Source organism: Pithys albifrons, chromosome 14, assembly GCF_047495875.1.
Source record: "Pithys albifrons albifrons isolate INPA30051 chromosome 14, PitAlb_v1, whole genome shotgun sequence".
NCBI lineage: Eukaryota > Metazoa > Chordata > Aves > Passeriformes > Thamnophilidae > Pithys > Pithys albifrons.
Genome location: NC_092471.1, coordinates 20,462,761 through 20,481,410, shown reverse-complemented (window position 1 = coordinate 20,481,410; position 18,650 = coordinate 20,462,761). Strand labels below are relative to the sequence as shown.

The 18,650-nt window shown below is 56.0% G+C and overlaps 2 protein-coding genes across 3 annotated transcripts in view; both read right to left on the bottom strand.

Moving 5' to 3' along the window:
- Window positions 1-2,416: 2,416 nt before the first annotated feature.
- On the bottom strand, window positions 2,417-7,079 carry GLOD5 (glyoxalase domain containing 5). 2 transcript variants are annotated; one of them, XM_071569408.1, is made up of 5 exons: window positions 6,961-7,079; window positions 4,987-5,242; window positions 3,880-4,035; window positions 3,581-3,690; window positions 2,417-3,437 (listed from the first exon to the last, which is right to left on the bottom strand). In XM_071569408.1, exons 2-5 carry the CDS (start codon window positions 5,164-5,166, stop codon window positions 3,413-3,415), a joined length of 471 nt encoding a protein of 156 aa, XP_071425509.1. In that variant the 5' UTR covers window positions 5,167-5,242; window positions 6,961-7,079; the 3' UTR covers window positions 2,417-3,412. The 2 variants fall into 2 exon arrangements, with proteins under 2 accessions (XP_071425509.1, XP_071425510.1); XM_071569409.1 differs by having other exon boundaries at window positions 2,417-3,690; window positions 4,987-5,142.
- A 400-nt stretch (window positions 7,080-7,479) lies between these two features.
- The window catches only part of LOC139678415 (exocyst complex component 1-like), a 41,264-nt gene continuing 30,093 nt past the window's right edge, over window positions 7,480-18,650 (bottom strand). Inside the window, 7 exon segments of the mRNA XM_071569226.1 lie at window positions 7,480-8,215; window positions 9,079-9,273; window positions 14,466-14,665; window positions 15,763-15,946; window positions 17,178-17,418; window positions 17,531-17,601; window positions 18,100-18,210. Of these exon segments, the coding sequence (XP_071425327.1) occupies window positions 8,060-8,215; window positions 9,079-9,273; window positions 14,466-14,665; window positions 15,763-15,946; window positions 17,178-17,418; window positions 17,531-17,601; window positions 18,100-18,210 (1,158 nt within the window). The 3' untranslated portion in view covers window positions 7,480-8,059.

Here is an 18,650-nt window from a genome sequence, read left to right as displayed (position 1 = left end):
TCTCCCATGGGCATCGCTCCTCTCCCATGGGCATCGCCCCTCTCCCGAGGGCATCGCCCCTCTCCCGTGGGATTTGACCCTTTCCCACGGGCAGCATCCCTCTCCCATGGGATTTGACCCTCTCCTGAGGGCCTCGCTCCTCTGCCATGGGATCTGACCCTCTCCCATGGGATTTGACCCTCTCCTGAGGGCCTCGCTCCTCTGCCATGGGATCTGACCCTCTCCCATGGGATCTGACCCTCTCGCGAGGGCATCGCCCCTCTCCCGTGGGATCTGACCCTCTCGCGAGGGCATCGCCCCTCTCCCATGGGATCTGACCCTCTCGCGAGGGCATCGCCCCTCTCCCATGGGATCTGACCCTCTCCCATGGGCATTGCCCCTCTCCCATGGGATCTGACCCTCTCCCATGGGCATCGCTCCTCTCCCATGGGATCTGACCCTCTCCCATGGGCATCGCCCCTCTGCCATGGGATCTGACCCTCTCCCATGGGATCTGACCCTCTCCCGAGGACATCGCCCCTCTCCCGAGGGCAGTACCCACCCGTGGGGTCCCGCGACACCCGGCACGGCCCATCAGCACCCTGGAGAGCAGCCTGCGGGTGCTCCGCTCCGGGGCCACGGGGCCTCCCCTCCCGGGGGTCCCTCCCTGCGATCCCCCCAACGGGTCTCCCCCTGGGTCTCCATTCGCAGGGTGAAACTGCAGAGATGCCCGTGGGTTCCTCCCTGGCACTTTGGTCTTTGGTTCCCCCAAACGACTCCAGGGCGAGCAGCTCTCACCCTTCTCACCCCTCTCACCCTTCTCACCCTTCTCACCCTTCTCACCCTTCTCACCCTTCTCACCCTTCTCATCCCTCTCACCCTTCTCATCCCTCTCACCCTTCTCATCCCTCTCACCCTTCTCACCCTTCTCACCCTTCTCACCCTTCTCACCCTTCTCATCCCTCTCACCCTTCTCATCCCTCTCACCCTTCTCATCCCTCTCACCCCTCTCATCCCTCTCACCCTTCTCATCCCTCTCACCCTTCTCACCCTTCTCACCCTTCTCACCCTCCTCACCCTTCTCATCCCTCTCACCCTTCTCACCCTTCTCACCCTTCTCACCCTCCTCACCCTTCTCACCCTTCTCACCCTTCTCACCCTCCTCACCCTTCTCATCCCTCTCACCTTCTCACCCTTCTCACCCTTCTCATCCCTCTCACCCTTCTCACCTTCTCACCCTTCTCACCCTTCTCACCCTTCTCACCCTTCTCACCCCTCTCACCCTTCTCATCCCTCTCACCCTTCTCACCCTTCTCACCCTTCTCACCCTCCTCACCCTTCTCATCCCTCTCACCCTTCTCACCTTCTCACCTTCTCACCCTTCTCATCCCTCTCACCCTTCTCACCTTCTCACCCTTCTCACCTTCTCACCCTTCTCACCTTCTCACCCTTCTCATCCCTCTCACCCTTCTCACCCTTCTCACCCCTCTCACCCTTCTCATCCCTCTCACCCTTCTCACCCTCCTCACCCTTCTCATCCCTCTCACCCTCCTCACCCTTCTCACCCTTCTCATCCCTCTCACCCTTCTCACCCTTCTCACCCTTCTCATCCCTCTCACCCTTCTCATCCCTCTCACCCTTCTCACCCTTCTCACCCTTCTCACCCTTCTCACCCCTCTCACCCCTCTCACCCTTCTCGTCCCTCTCACCCTTCTCATCCCTCTCACCCCTCTCACCCTTCTCACCCTTCTCATCCCTCTCACCCTTCTCATCCCTCTCACCCTTCTCACCCTTCTCACACTTCTCATCCCTCTCACCCTTCTCACCCTTCTCACCCTTCTCACCCTTCTCACCCTTCTCATCCCTCTCACCCTTCTCACCCTTCTCACCCTTCTCATCCCTCTCACCCTTCTCATCCCTCTCACCCTTCTCACCCTTCTCACCCTTCTCACCCTTCTCACCCCTCTCACCCCTCTCACCCTTCTCATCCCTCTCACCCTTCTCATCCCTCTCACCCCTCTCACCCTTCTCACCCTTCTCATCCCTCTCACCCTTCTCATCCCTCTCACCCTTCTCACCCTTCTCACACTTCTCATCCCTCTCACCCTTCTCACCCTTCTCACCCTTCTCACCCTTCTCACCCTTCTCATCCCTCTCACCCTTCTCATCCCTCTCACCCTTCTCATCCCTCTCACCCCTCTCACCCTTCTCACCCTTCTCACCCTTCTTACCCTTCTCACCCCTCTCACCCTTCTCATCCCTCTCACCCCTCTCACCCCTCTCACCCTTCTCATCCCTCTCATCCCAACCCACTGGCACAAGCTTCTGAGCATCCAAAACACCAACATTTTGGGGACTTTGACTGTTTTCAGTGAATTTTGGATTTCTCACGCAATTATTATAAGAAAAATAAAATAGTCCAACTCAGTGACTTGTTCAGTTTCATAGAGGGTTTTGTCTGCAGGGCTCCAAGTGCCCTCCCTGCCCTCCGGCGCCGTGCCCGAGATGGTAACGATGCTACCTCAGTGTGGCCAGCTGAGGAACTGCTCTCCTTGAGAAGCCCCAGGTCCTTTTTCGTTCTTTCACGCTTTTTGAATAACCGTGAAATCGCTTCGTTAACCAGCTAAAGGAAGTAGAAACCTTAATACAGCCCCACGTGTGTCATCAGGCAGAGTCAGAGTGGACCCTGCAGCGTCAGACCATCCTCCTCCTCCCTGCACAAATCCAGGTGAACTCACAGGACTTCAGACACCATCCCCTCCTCGTTGTTATCCCATCTCTGCTTCTTCCCACCCCCATCTGAGTACGAGTCATGGAGCTTCATTTCCAGCAGTGTTTGAGTGTCAGAGCCCGAGGCCAAGCTCCCAGATCCCAGACAAGGAGTGTGGCTGGACAATCCCAGCTGGATTTAAACCACTGACCTGAGACAAGCCAAGTGGGAGGTGAGAGGAAGGGAGACAGAAATTGTCACCTGTGTAAAAGTGGCCATGAAGAGGAGAGGAAGGGAAGGTTCATTCGTGTTCATGGGGCACAGGGGGAGAATGAGGGGCTTCAAATTAGGAAAAATTTGGGTATCAGGAAGAAATTCTTTGCAGAGAGAGTGCTCAGGCATTGGAATGGGCTGGCCAGAGAGGGGGTGGATTCCCCATCCCTGGAGGTGTTTAAGATGGGACTGGACGTGGCACTGAGTGCCATGATCTGGTGATCACAGTGGGGTTGGACCAAGGGTTGGACTTGGTGATCTCAGAGGTCTCTTCCAGCCCAACTGATTCTGTGATTCTATGAAAAATGTCCCAGCCCAGCAGTGCAGCAGCAGCAGGACAGATCTGCCCAGAAGGCCACACAATCCCCCCGATGGTGATGTACAACAGTAGGATTCACACCCAGGGGTGTCTGCCTTGGGAAAGCTCTCAGTGTCCACCCAGCCCTCCTTTTATGGCTGGGAATTGAGGCTTGTCCTGGGTTGACAAAATAAAAGCTTGGACCTGTAAAGAGGCCCCCCAAAGGCTGTCCCCTGCTGGCTGTCCTTCTCCTGCTGGGCCACAGGCAGAGGGTGGGCTGTGGGCTGTGTCACCCTCACTGACTGCAGCCTGGGCAGTACCTGGAAACCTCAATCAGGTTCTCGTCGGGGTCTCGGAAGTAGATGGATGTTATTGGCCCCACAGCACCAGTTCTGGCCACGGGACCTTCTTCAATAACCACCCCACAGGCCTGGAGGACACAGAAGAGCTCACAGTCATGTCATCAGGGTGTTGTTCCCTCCTCCCCCCAGCCTGGCAAACTCGAGCTGTTGGATGGGACAATCCTGAAGCTCCCCAAGACACAGACACTGAAAGTGGGGGCTGTGGCTTTGTGTCTCTCAGATCACACTGCCCTGTGGGCACTCTGTGCCTGCCTCACCTTCAGATGGTCCAGCAGCTTCTCCAGGGGCTGCTGTGTGATGAGGCAGAGATCTGCAGAGCCAGGGACTGGGTGCCGAGCCTTGGGCTCCAGCTCCTTCCCAGCCTCGTGCAGGTTCAACTTCTGGTTGCCAAAACGCAAAGCTTTGCGATTTCCCTGTTCCCAGAGAGAAAACCAAAGTCAAGGAGACTTTCTGGGCTGGAAATTGCAGCTTTCACTCACCTGGGCAGTCCTAAAAGCTCTGGGGGTCTGAGGCAATCCTGCTAACTCAGGGCTTTGAGGTGGCAACCCAAGAAGTGATCCCTGCAAGGCTCCCATGATACTCCTGGAGATGAGGAGTGGCCCAAGGAAGTCCTACAGACACATTCAGCTGCCTCCAGACCACAGAGATGGGAGATTCCAGGTCTGGGCACCCTCCATCCTGCCTGGCAGCAGCCACACAACAAAGGCCCAGGCTGGCACTGCAGTGGGCACAAAGCTGATGGGATGGGAAGAGGGTGAGGAAGGAGGTTTTGGCATCTCTGCAGGATCTCAAGGGGGTTTCTGCAGGATTGTGTGACACCGGAGTCCTGAGATCCCACAGACATGCAGGGCACTGACCACCTAAGGAGCAGACTGAGCTGTGAGTCTGCTTTTGGGAGACCTGGTGGAGAAGGACAGAAGCTTGGAAGGGGGGAAGGTGCAGTGTGAAGATCCAAGGCAGGGTTTGGAGCTTGGGCAGGGCATGAGTTGAGGCTGTCCTGAAAATATTAACCAGCTTTTCCTCTCTTTGCCGATGGAAATACAAACCCAAGAGCTTGCAGATGTCTCCAGGTGATGTGTGGGTTTGCAGGTTCTCCTCCTTCAGTCCAAGAAATGGTTTTTAAAGACTCTTTCTCTCTTTTTTTAACCACTTTGACTCCTCACCCCGTGTTGGTTGGACTTCCCTCTGACTCAGGTGGACCCTCCTGAGACTCAGAGCTCGATGGCTGCAGTTTGTGCTGGTCCCACCACCCCCACCCAAAGGAGGTGCCACAGAACCATCAGAGACCCACAGATCCCACCCACGGGCCCAGAGCTGCAGCTCCAGGTCCTCTACACCCAAGCCAAGCCTGTGCCACGTGTTACCTTGAAAGTCACCACCTCCATACCCAGGACTTTGGAATAAAAGGCCACAGTGTCCTCGATGCTCTTCACAGTCAGCACCAGGTGGTCCAGGCGTTGGATGAGACCCGAGGGTGGGCTCACACACTTCTCCTCCCAGGACATTCTCAGGGCTGGGAACTGGCATGGAAGACCAGAGAACATGAAAGTTGGGAGCGTCCAGGGGCTCAGGGAGACGGTCCTGGCAGGTGAGTGAGGTTATCACAGGTTTGCTTTTGACCTGCAGGTGGCACAAGTACAGAAGCAATAAATCCTCCGCGCTGGAAGGGCCTCAGACCCCGCTTGGCTCTGGTGGCACCTGAGCCTGCCAGAGCCCCCGGCTGGGGCCAGGTCTGGAGGAGCAGCTGGGTGACCTCACTGAGGGCTGATGTCACCAACACGCTGAGCTCCCGTTGCACAAAAATCCCACGTGCACCAAGGATGGACCAAGAGTGTGATCCCTCCCTCCAACCCCCAACCGCCTTCAGGTCCGGGGCTGGACACTGGTCCAGGTGGAGCAAAGACAGAGGGTGGAGACCGGCTGGGACCTGACAGAGCAGGAAATGTCTCCAGGGACTTGTGTTGTCCTTTGCCTTCAGGCTGCTGGATGTCCCCAGCAGGCAGAGAGGGAGGCTGGTGCCAGGGGTGCAGGGGGAGGCTGGTGAGGATGGTGCCAGAGGTTCAGGGGGAGGATGGTGCCAGGGGTTTGGGCTGAGGTTGGTGCCAGGGGTTCAGGCTCAGGCTGGTGCCAGGGGTTGAGGGGGAGGATGGTGAGGCTGGTGCCAGAGGTTCAGGGGGAGGATTGTGCCAGGGGTTCAGACTGAGGATGGTGAGGCTGGTGCCAGGGGTTCAGGCTGAGGCTGGTGCCAGGGGTTCAGGGGGAGGCTGGTGCCAGGGGTTCAGGCTGATGATGGTGCCAGGGGTTCAGGGGGAGGCTGGTGCCAGGGGTTCAGACTGAGGCTGGTGCCAGGGGTTCAGGGGGGGGCTGGTGCCAGGGGTTCAGAGGGAAGATTGTGCCAGGGGTTCAGGGGGAGGCTGGTGCCAGGGGTTCAGGGGGGGGCTGGTGAGGCTGGTGCCAGGGGTTCAGGGGGAAGCTGGTGCCAGGGGTTCAGGCTGAAGATGGTGCCAGGGGTTCAGGCTGAGGATGGTGCCAGGGGTTCAGGGGGAGGCTGGTGCCAGGGGTTCAGGGGGGGGCTGGTGAGGCTGATGCCAGGGGTTCAGGGGAAGGTTGGTGCCAGGGGTTCAGGCTGAGGATGGTGCCAGGGGTTCAGGGGGAGGATGGTGCCAGGGGTTCAGGGGGAGGATGGTGAGGCTGGTGCCAGGGGTTCAGGCTCAGGCTGGTGCCAGGGGTTCAGAGGGAGGCAGCACAAGGGCATGGGGGCTCAGCAGCCTGAACTCACAGCAGTTCTTGGTGCTTTAGGTGGGGCTCACACCCTCTGGCACTGCCTTTACTTTCAGGGACATGGGTTAGTGGTGGCCTGGGCAGTGCTGGGGGAGCTCCATGACCTTAGAGAGCTTTTCCAACCCCCATGATTCCATCATTCCATGACTCTGCACGGGGAATGGCTGGCAAGGAAAGATCTCACAGGAGCCTTTAAATCGAGGTGCAGTTTCCCCAAGGAATCTGCTCACTGCAGCCTCCAGATCCTGCTCAGAGCAGGACCCCCTTGTCCTGCTCCACAGCCTGGCCTGTGCCCAGTGGCTGTGCCAGCCCTGGGGGCAGCTGTGAACATGCCCAGCAGAAAGTCCCTGCCCCTCCTGAGGGTGTTTGGTGTTTAACAACCTCTCAGACCAACCTCGCTCAGCCCCTCTGCAAATCCCTTCCACCCAGGACACCCTCCTGGGTGCTCCCAAATGGCAGGACCTTGGTGTGCCAACCTGCAGCTCCCACCTGCCAACACCTCCCCTCTCTCCCAGGTGAGCCCTCAGCCCACCCCTGCCAAGGAAAGGGGCTGGTACCTGTCAGAGGGCACAGAGAGCTGGGCACGGCAGTGCCAGATGGTGCCCACGACTTCCCTCTTCCTGCTGTGGGAGCAGCAACGTCCCAGCTGGGAATAACAAGGCTGGAAACAGGAGCACTGAGGTGCACCTTGACCCCAGGGACACGAAAGTCCAACTGCTTGAAAAGTCCTGGAAAAGGAGGCTGGGAATGTTCAAACATCCCCTTTCCCAGGGAGAGTTGGGTTTGTGTGCTCAATGAAAGCTCCCACTGGGGGGATTTCCTGGAGAAGGAAGGATGTCCCTGGAAAACTGGGAATGTGGGAGGAGGCAGAGCAGGCTCTCACCTCTCTGCCAGTGCACAACGTGCCTGCTCACTCTTTGCCCTCTGAGCTCTCATTGCCCTGCAAGGCACATCCCAAAGGATTCAGGCTCTTCAGCTGCAATGGACAGGGATCCTCATCCCAAGAATCAGAGCCCACATGGAAAGAACAACAATATATTAATGAGCTGGGATGTTGGGATGGGAAGATCCACAAAAGAATGGGATAAAACCAGGCAATTCCCTGAGGGACCAGTTTGGATGTGTGGAGTTTTCTCCACTCCAGTTTACACTGAAGTAAATCTCAGCTAAAAGCAATAAAAGTATAAATATTAATAACTCTGGACTTTGATCTGTCAGGTGCCTCTGTCACTGCAGAGCTGGGATAGCTGGAGGTGGGGACACCCCGGGGGTTCCACTGTGGTTTAACCCCCTCTTTCAGCACAGGCTCCCTGTGGACTCTGAGCATGGAGCAGAAGGAGAGAATCCCTGGAGAGAGATCCTTGCCCTGGGAATGCTCTGCTGAAAAGGTGCAGCACCAGCACTGGCTTTGGCACAGGAACTGGAGGCTTGGAGGGGGTTACTTTATTTACTGAGGGTTTTTTGGAGCAGGGAGCCTGTGGGTTGGGTCTGAGGGCTCCACTTCCCAAGGGATTCCTTGTCTCAGACCGACAAATCAGAGGAACTTGGATCAATGTGTGGGATCCCTTGGCAGGAGTTTGGAGTTCAGCTCTGAAAGGTGTGGCTGCAGACAAGGGTTCCTGAGCTGCTCCCAGAAACATCCAGAGAGGCTTTTCTCTACATGTTGGACAGAGTGATGGAGTTGAAGTAGCTCAGCAGGTCCTCCAGGCTGAAGGCCATGGCAATCCCAGACCCTGCGTAGCAGCGCTGGATCAGATCCTCCAACTCCTGGTACTGGTGGATGAGCTTCTGCTCCATGGTGTGCCACACCACCTGGGGAGAACAGACCTTCAGCTCCCTCCAGGGGCCTGGGACAGCTCCAGCTGGGCGGTCCTGAGTCCCCAGAGCATCCCAGTGTTACCCCCCAGAGCTTCCCAGTGTCACCCCCCAGAGCTTCCCAGTGTCACCCCCCAGAGCTTCCCGGTGTTACCCCCCAGAGCATCCTCCAGAGCTTCCCAGTGTTACCCCCCCAGAGCTTTCCAGTGTTGCCCTCCAGAGATTCCCAGTGTAACCCCCGGAGCCTCCCAGTGTTACCCCCCAGAGCATCCCAGTGTTATCCCCCAGAGCATCCCAGTGTTCCCTCCAGAGCTTCCCAGTGTTCCCTCCAGAGCATCCCAGTGTTGCCCCCCAGCCCATCCCAGTGTTGCCCCCCAGAGCATCCCAGTGTTGCCCCCCAGCCCATCCCAGTGTTACCCCCCAGAGCATCCCAGTGTTACCCCCCAGAGCATCCCCCAGAGCTTCCCAGTGTCACCCCCCAGAGCATCCCAGTGTTATCCCCCAGAGCTTTCCAGTGTTACCCCCCAGAGCATCCCAGTGTCACCCCCCAGAGGATCCCAGTGTTACCCCCCAGAGCATCCCAGTGTTACCCCCCAGAGCATCCCAGTGTAACCCCCCAGAGCATCCCAGTGTTACCCCCCAGACCTTCCCAGTGTTATCCCTCAGAGCATCCCAGTGTTCCCTCCAGAGCATCCCAGTGTTACCCCCCAGAGCATCCCAGTGTTACCCCCCAGAGCATCCCAGTGTTGCCCCCCAGCCCATCCCAGAGTTACCCCCCAGCCCATCCCAGTGTTGCCCCCCAGCCCATCCCAGTGTTGCCCCCCAGCCCATCCCAGTGTTGCCCCCAGAGCTCCCGTTACCGGCAGGAGGTTTTCCTCTGGACAGAGGTCCTTGTGGATTTTCCTGTAGAGGGTCTCCAGGGCTCTCCTGACTTCCTTGCCAGGGTATTTCTCCAGGACCTTCCTGAGCTCCTGTTTGCTGTAGGCCAGCTGGAAACTCACCTCCTCTTCCTTCACCCCTTGAGCCAGTCGGGCCTTCACCCCCTCAAAGAAGTGCTGGGAAGGGAAGGAGACATTCCATGATGAGCCACCCTAAGGTGGATTCCCATGACAGGATCCCTTCCCTCAGCTCCCCTTCCACGTCTAATCAAGTGGAAATGGAGTACTGGGGATTGTTTATCTTCCAGGAAAGCAGAGTTTAGGGAATTCCATTGGTTCTGCTCCACCAGCAGCAGCCCTGAGGGTTGCAGGCAATGGGAATGCTGGAAAAACCACCTGGTGCCTCCTCCAGCTTTGCTCACCACAGAGGGTTTGGAGCCAGAGGTTGGGTTGGGACATCCCAGAACCTGCAGGAGTGTGAAGCAAAACTCCAGTTGTTTCAGTTTTGGTGACCTCCCTGCCACAGCTGGATGTGGCATTCCACATCTGGTGGGAAAAACTAAAGGAATAATCACCTCCTTCATCCTACTGTCCACCCTCCTGCTCACAGAGCCCCAGGACCTGTGGCTGTCCTGGCTATTTCCACTGCAGTTTGGCTGTGGAGAAATGCCCTGAATCCTGAATTTTGAGTTCCTAAATGTAGGAGCTGTTTTCAAGGAGCAGAATTGGGTTCCTACATTCCTTCTGCCCCTTTGCAACTCCTCTTGGTGTTTGTCCTCCAAGCCAAAGGGCTTCGTGGTTTGTTGGAGAGGCCACGTGAGGATTGTGGAGATCCCTGAGCAGGAGGAATTCCAGGTCCCCTCATACACCCCTGGCTTTGCTGTGAGCACTGAAACTCTCCTTTCCCTCACTGAGGGAGGATTGGGAGCCACAAGCAGAGCAGAACTGCAGGTGGCACGAGACACTGAGCTCATCTTCCAGTCAAGCCAACAAGATGTTTGACAGCAACGACTGGAAACAAATTGAAAGGAACAGGTCCTGTGAATAATTCAAGCCAAGCTCAGGCTGTGAGAGACATTTTAGGGCAGTGAGAAGGGAGAGGGGGGATGTCTGTTGGACTTAGCAAAGCCAGATGCTCTTAGCTCAGTTAACAGGGAAGCCACTTGGGAAGTGTGGAATCTGTGTTGGAATCAGCAGCTGTGAAGAGGGAAAGGAGCTCCTGCCAGACACAGACACGCAACCAGGGAGGGAGGAGCAGCAGCTTCTTGGTGGCTGTTGGAAGCTGAAATCCAGCAAAAAAGAGCTTGGTCAACAAAGGCAGAGAGAAATTCTGTCCTCAAGAGCAGAGGAATCACAGAATCACAGAATGGATTGGGTTGGAAAAGATCTCCGAGATCATCAAGTCCAACCCTTGATCCAACTCCAGTCCCTTTCCCAGATCATGGCACTCAGTGCCACGGCCAAGCTCAGCTGAAAAACCTCCAGGGATGGGGAATCCACCCCCTCTCTGGGCAGCCCATTCCAATCCCTGAGCACTCTCTCTGCAAAGAATTTCTTCTGATCTCCAACTTCAATTTCCCCTGGCAGAGCTTGAGCCCATCGTGCCCCCTTGTCCTATTGCTGAGTGCCTGGGAGAAGAGACCAACCCCCACCTGGCCAGAACTTCCCTTCAGGCAGTTCCAGACAGTGCTGAGGTCACCCCTGAGCCTCCTCTTCTCCAGCCTGAACACCCCCAGCTCCCTCAGCCTCTCCCCACAGCACTTGTGCTCCAGTCCCTTCTCCAGCCTCGTTGCTCTTCTCTGTTGGGTTGGAAGAGACCTCTGAGATCTCCAAGTCCAACTCTTGACCCAACCCTACTGTGATCACCAGCCCAGGGCACTCTGTGCCCTGGGCTGGTGATCACAGTGGGGTTGGATCAAGACATGTTGGATTCTCCATCCCTGGAGGTGTTTCAGAGGACACTCAGTGCCACATCCAGTCCCTTCTCCAGCCTCGTTGCTCTTCTCTGGCCCCGCTCCAGCCCCTCAATCTCTTTCCTGACCTGAGGGGCCCAGAACTGAACACAACACTCCAGGTGTGGCCTCCCCAGTGCTGAGTCCAGGGGAAGGGTCACTGCCCTGGGCCTGCTGCCACCCCATTGCTGAGCCAGGCCAGGATGCCATTGGCCTTCTTGCCCACCTGGGCACACTCTGCTGGCTCATCTTCAGCCTCCTGCCAATCCAACCCCCAGGTCCCTTTGCCCCTGGTGATGCTCAGCTTAAAGACCAAGCTGTCTCCTGCCTTGAGATAAAGGCAGACTCTGGAATGAATGTTCTCACACCATGTTTTAAGCCTTTCCTCTCTTCCCCTCATGGAACTCCCTGGCATAAGAGACAGGAACTGTTTGTGTAACTCAGCAAAGTCTTGTGTAATTCTCTAATTAAAATAAGCCCTCCCTGGATTACCAGAGCTCTTCCTCCCCATCAGCAGGTGCTGTCTCGAGACCTGAAATTGAGTGTTGGGTGTTCAGAAAAGGCATTCCAGGTTTCATCCCCTTGACTGGGATCGTGAAGTTATTTTAGTCCCTCACAGGTGGTGCTTTGGAAAAGCTGCACCCAAACCTTTGGAAAAGCTGCACCCAAACCTTTGGAAAAGCTGCACTCAAACCTTTGGAAAAGCTGCACCCAAACCTCTGGAAAAGCTGCACCCAAACCTTTGGAAAAGCTGCACCCAAACCTCTGGAAAAGCTACACCCAAACCTCTGGAAAAGCTGCACTCAAACCTCTGGAAAAGCTACACCCAAACCTCTGGAAAAGCTGCACCCAAACCTTTGGAAAAGTTGCACTCAAATCTTTGGAAAAGCTGCACTCAAACCTTTGGAAAAGTTGCACCCCAACCTCTGGAAAAGCTGCACCCAAACCTTTGGAAAAGCTGCACCCAAACCTCTGGAAAAGCTGCACTCAAACCTTTGGAAAAGCTGCACCCAAACCTTTGGAAAAGCTGCACTCAAACCTTTGGAAAAGCTGCACCCAAACCTTTGGAAAAGCTGCACTTAAACCTCTGGAAAAGCTGCATCCAAACCTTTGGAAAAGCTGCACCCAAACCTTTGGAAAAGCTACACCCAAACCTTTGGAAAAGCTACACCCAAACCTTTGGAAAAGCTGCACTTAAACCTCTGGAAAAGCTGCACTCAAACCTCTGGAAAAGCTGCACTCAAACCTCTGGAAAAGCTGCACCCAAACCTTTGGAAAAGCTGCACTCAAAACTTTGGAAAAGCTGCATCCAAACCATTGGAAAAGCTGCACCCAAACCATTGGAAAAGCTGCACTTAAACCTTTGGAAAAGCTGCACACACACCTTTGAAAAAGCTGCATCCAAACCTCTGGAAAAGCTGCACCCAAACCTCTGGAAAAGCTGCACCCAAACCTTTGGAAAAGCTGCATCCAAACCTCTGGAAAAGCTGCACACACACCTCTGGAAAAGCTGCATCCAAACCTTTGGAAAAGCTGCACTCAAACCTCTGGAAAAGCTGCTCTTAAACCTCTGGAAAAGCTGCACCCAAACCTTTGGAAAAGCTGCGTCCAAACCTCTGGAAAAGCTGCACCCAAACCTCTGGAAAAGCTGCACCCAAACCTTTGGAAAAGCTGCATCCAAACCTCTGGAAAAGCTGCACCCAAACCTCTGGAAAAGCTGCACACACACCTTTGGAAAAGCTGCACACACACCTTTGGAAAAGCTGCACCCAAACCTTTGGAAAAGCTACACCCAAACCTTTGGAAAAGCTGCACCCAAACCTTTGGAAAAGCTACACCCAAACCTCTGGAAAAGCTGCACTCCATCCTTTGGAAAAGCTGCATCCAAACCTTTGGAAAAGCTGCACCCAAACCTTTGGAAAAGCTGCACTCAAACCTCTGGAAAAGCTGCACCCAAACCTTTGGAAAAGCTGCACACACACCTTTGGAAAAGCTGCACACACACCTTTGGAAAAGCTGCACCCAAACCTTTGGAAAAGCTGCACACACACCTTTGGAAAAGCTGCACCCAAACCTTTGGAAAAGCTGCACACAAACCTTTGGAAAAGCTGCACCCAAACCTTTGGAAAAGCTGCACTCAAACCTCTGGAAAAGCTGCACTCCATCCTTTGGAAAAGCTGCACTCAAACCTCTGGAAAAGCTGCACCCAAACCTTTGGAAAAGCTGCACCCAAACCTCTGGAAAAGCTGCACACACACCTTTGGAAAAGCTGCACCCAAACCTCTGGAAAAGCTGCACCCAAACCTTTGGAAAAGCTGCACCCAAACCTCTGGAAAAGCTGCACCCAAACCTTTGGAAAAGCTGCACCCAAACCTCTGGAAAAGCTGCACTCCATCCTTTGGAAAAGCTGCACCCAAACCTTTGGAAAAGCTGCACACACACCTTTGGAAAAGCTGCACCCAAACCTTTGGAAAAGCTGCACACAAACCTTTGGAAAAGCTGCACCCAAACCTTTGGAAAAGCTGCACTCAAACCTCTCGAAAAGCTGCACCCAAACCTCTGGAAAAGCTGCACTCCATCCTTTGGAAAAGCTGCACCCAAACCTTTGGAAAAGCTGCACCCAAACCTTTGGAAAAGCTGCACACACACCTTTGGAAAAGCTGCATCCAAACCTCTGGAAAAGCTGCACTCCATCCTTTGGAAAAGCTGCACCCAAACCATTGGAAAAGCTGCACCCAAACCTTTGGAAAAGCTGCACCCAAATCATTGGAAAAGCTGCACCCAAACCTCTGGAAAAGCTGCACCCAAACCTTTGGAAAAGCTGCACCCAAACCTCTGGAAAAGCTGCACCCAAACCCATCTTGGTCTGTGGTTTTGGAGGGGACAGGAGGAAGAGGCAGCAGAAAACCCCTCCTGTTTTTGGATGCTCAGTAGGAAGAGGGAGTGGGAAAGGTCTCCCTGTGAAGGCAGAGGGGTTGTGTCATCTGGATTGAAGAAATCTTTCTAACTGAGAACAAGCAATCACTTTTCCATCCATTATCCAGCCAACCAAACCTCCCCAGGGACGTGGAGGAGTCCCCACCACTGAGGTTTCAGGAGGTGCTACAGAACCTCATCCGGGCAACCTTTCCAAGGAAGTCTGGACCAGGTGGTCCCTCAAGGTCCCCTCCAGCTGGGCTGGGCTGTGGGCCTGCGATGCTGCTGAGCCCTGGGCTTGCTGGGGCTGCTCTGCAGGGTGGAACCAGCAGCAGGGGGTCCCAGGAGGTGTGGGAGCACTGGGGGTGGGGGGGACAACAGCCTGGTACAATCCCAGAGTGGATCCAGGGAGGGGAGGTTTGAACACCACTTGGTTCATAGCTGTGGGAAGTGCAGCTGCCCTTTGAGGCCCAGAGGGGGCTCAGCAGATCCTTTACTCACGTTGAGCTTCTCCAGTGGCTGCCCCAGGTATGTGGTGACATATTTCTCCATGTGCTCGCTGTACCTTCGCTTGGCTTCTCTCCTCTTGTCCTCCAGGCACTGGATCTTCTTCTGGCACAGGAAGCAGTGGATGTGGTGGAAATTTTCCATCATGACCATGTCTGTGTTCACCTTCAGGCTTGCTGAGGACAGACTATTGACTTAAAAGAAAGGAGGAGATCAGGAGTGGAGAGAAGACCCTGCAGGGTGGCTCGGGGTGGGGGGGCACATGCCCTCAGGGTGTCCCCTTTGGACCATCTGATCTCCTCCAGGGCCAGAGCAACCACCCATAGCACAGATCCTGATGCCTGTCCATGACCTTGATTCCCTATCTCAGCATCTTCACTGCAGACATTGCTGGAGCCTGGGAGGGACCATTGGCCATGGATTTACCAGCTGCTGTTCGGGGGGACATCCCAGGCTCATCTGCAGGTGGGAGCTGCCTCTGTGCACCACCTCATGGCCTGTGGGAGGCGCTGTCCCTCCTGCAGCCCCTCAGCTCCTCTCCAGGCTGGGAATCAGGGTGTCTCCACTGGAGTCACAAGGATCTCCTGCTTGCTCTCCCAACCCCTCCCCTGCCAACACCTTGGTGGTTTGGGGGAAGTTATTTTTTGGCTCCCAAGACCTCTGAGCTTCTAAGAAGACTCTGATCTGTGGTGAGGAGCTACTCCCTCCACAGTGGGACAGGAGATGTTGGAATTAGATCCAAAGCTGAGCCTGTGTGTCTCGGGGCTGTCACAGCCTGGACCACCCCACCGCAGCTGACAACACACCCCCAACGTGCCACCAGGTCCTGCGTGGCCAAAAAAAAGGCTTTTCCATGGAAGGAAGGAAAAGTCTCTGGGCATTTACCCAAAAATAGGTGTGGAGCCACTCAGCAAATTCCCAGTGGTCCTGGAAGAGGCTGGAAGGCTGATCCAGAACGTGGCAGGTTTCAGGGGTGGAAACATGGACTCAGTGCTGTTGGTGTTCCCCACCCCCCAGGAGTGAGAGGCTTCAAACCTGTCCCAAACTGAGGGATTGGAGGGGTAGCAAAGGATTCCTAACCCTGGGATGGGATGGCAGCACCATGAGGACAGGGAGACATGGAGATAAGGAGAAAGGGGGTGCCCCAAACCACCCTCTCTGAACTTGTCTGGTGCTCCCAGGCAAGGTGGGCTCAGCTGAGGCACTGCCCTGGAGATGGAACCTCCACCCCACTGCTGTGGCAACTCCTGACGCTGCAGGTGCCCACCTGCTGCCCAGCCCTGGTACTCACTGCTGCTGAGGACACAGCTGGCCAGCCTGAGGTGGGCCTTGTCCAGCTCTCCCCTGCGCCGAGCTGTCCTGCACACCTCCTCCGAGAAGGCCACCAAGTCCTCGAAGCGGCTGACGGAGGGCAGGATGCCACCCTTCATCTTGCTGGGCACCTTTGCCTCCTCGATCTCCTTGCACAGGCTCCCCTGGCAACAACACACAAAGCTGAGGTGGCCCCAGACTCGGCCGGTGGGTCCCCAAGGCACAGGTCAGAAAACAAGTGAAGGAATTGGGTTTGTGAAGCCCTTGCTCCATTTCCATTGTCCTCCGTGGCTCTAACACGGGTGAGCTCCCTCAGCTGAGGCTGATGGAGCTGTGCCAGCTGTGCCAGCTGTGCCAGCTGCTCGCCTGGTGCTCCTGGTCCCCCAGGCCATGTGGTTCTTTGCTCAGACACGGGGCTGCAAGCCCTGCACAGACACCCCACACAGGGGGTGACCCTGCAGGTCCTCCTGCTCCTCAGCCTGGTTTGGGAGCAGATTTGCTGTCCCAGCTCTCAGCACAGACACAGTTATTGAATCACTGAATGTCTTGGCTTGGAAGAGAATTCACAGACCATCTTCCAACCCCCTGCCCTGGGCAGGGACACCTCCCACCAGCCCAGGTGGCTCCAAGCCCTGTCCAACCTGGCCTTGGACACTCCCAGGGATGGGGCAGCCACAGCTTCTCTGGGTACCCTATGCCAGGGCCTGCCCACCCTCCCAGCCAGGAATTCCCTTCCAGTATCCCATCTAACCCTACTCTCTGTGTGTTTGAAGCCATTCCCTTTGTCCTGTCACTCCAGACCCTTGTAAATAGTCTCCCTCCACCTTTTTGTAGTTCCTTCAGGTCCTGGAAGGCCACAATCAGGTCACCCCAAAGCTTCTCTTCCCCAAGGTGAACAATCCCCATTCTCAGCCTTTTCTCCCAGCACAGCAGCTCCATCCCTCGTGTTGCAAGTTCAGGTGGGACATCAGCAGGAATTTCCTCATGGAAAGGGTGGTCAGGCCCTGGCAGGGGCTGCCCAGGGAGGTTTGGAGTGCCCAGCCCTGGAGGTGCCCAAGGCAGGACTGGCTGTGGCACTGAGTGCTCTGGGCTGGGGGACAAGGTGGGCATCGGGCACAGGGTGGGCTCCATGGGCTGGGAGGGCTTTTCCAAGGTGGGCATCGGGCACAGGGTGGGCTCCATGGGCTGGGAGGGCTTTGCCAAGGTGGGCATCGGGCACAGGGTGGGCTCCATGGGCTGGAAGGGCTTTGCCAAGGTGGGCATTGGGCACAGGGTGGGCTCCATGGGCTGGGAGGGCTTTGCCAACCTCAGGGATTCTGGGATTCTGTCTAGAAGATCCTGGAGGACCTCAAGCATCCCCCAGGACCACTTGGGCTTCCTCCCACTGGCACTCACAATGCATTTGTTGAAGCTGCTCTTGGCCAGGAGCAACACGTTGCCCAGGACAGTGTTGAGGAAGGAGGAGGGGGGAGCTGAGGAGGAGCCCCACATCTCAAAGATGGAGTCACTCAAGGTAACCAGGACCTGCAGGCAGCCAAAGGGGTGGACCTTGTTGCAGACCTCCAGAAATGCCCTCAGCTCGGGCTCCAGGCAGCTGAAGATCTCACTCAGCAGGTGGGTTGTAGGTTCTTCTGGTCTGAAAAAGAAAGAAAACCCAACCAAACCAAGAGGTCAGCAGTGAAGTGGGGAAGGGGACACTGCCCTGTGGACACTCCAGATCATGTCCCTGTGTCCCATCACCCACGTACTGGCTCCTACGCTTGGTGCAAGGAGAGTCCTCTGGAGATGCCAAGGTCTGCCCTCCCTTAGTGGCACATGCCTGAAAGAGGGAAAGAAGGAGAAATCATCATAGAATCATGGAATGGTTTGGGTTGGGAAGGACCCTGAAGATCATCTCAGCCACCCACCAGCCCAGGGTGCTCCAAGCCCTGTCCAACCTGGCCTGGGGCAGCCACAGCTTCTCTGCCCAACCTGTGCCAGGACCTGCCCACCCTCACAGGGAGGAATTCCTTCCCCATATCCCACCTAATCTAAATTATGATTAATCTGCTCTCCTTTGGAGAGGAAAACCTGAGATGGGTTTGTTTCTTTGGCACCTTGTTGGAGTCCTGGATTTAATGTTCTGAGACCCCACGATTTCAGAGCTATAAATTAAATTCACTTTACTTCCTCCCCACTGAAGGTCCCCAGAGAGCCCAGGAGAGCTCAGGGACCTGCCAGAGGTGAGCAGCCACCTGGCTGTGCCTGCTGAGGGTGGTATCAGGCTGGGGAGAGGGTTGGGAAGTGGCCCTGGAGAGGACACAGTGCTCACACCCACCTGCAGCCCCTGCAGATCCGCAGGGTCGGGGCTCAGCTGGAAGAATTCCTGGAGGAACTGCTGCTCTGAGGTGCAAAGGGGCTGCAGCTGCCTCAGCACCTGCTCCAGCATCTGCTCAGGGACCATCAGGAGCGTTAGAAACCCTTCCAGCACACGGGGACAGGGGTCTGTGACCACCTGAGGTGCCACCTAAGCAGCGTCAGCACATGGAGTGGGACACGGGAACCCCTCGGAGATGCTCAGCTCCAGGGAAAGGACCATGGCACAGGTGGGACATGGGAACTCCTTGGAGATGGTCAACTCCAGGGAAAGGGCACAGGTGGGACATGGGAACTCCTTGGAGATGCTCAGCTCCAGGGAAAGGACCATGGCACAGGTGGGACATGGGAACACCTTGGAGATGCTCAGCTCCAGGGAAAGGACCATGGCACAGGTGGGACATGGGAACTCCTTGGAGATGCTCAGCTCCAGGGAAAGGACCATGGCACAGGTGGGACACGGGAACCCCTTGGAGATGCTCAGCTCCAGGGAAAGGGCATAGGTGGGACATG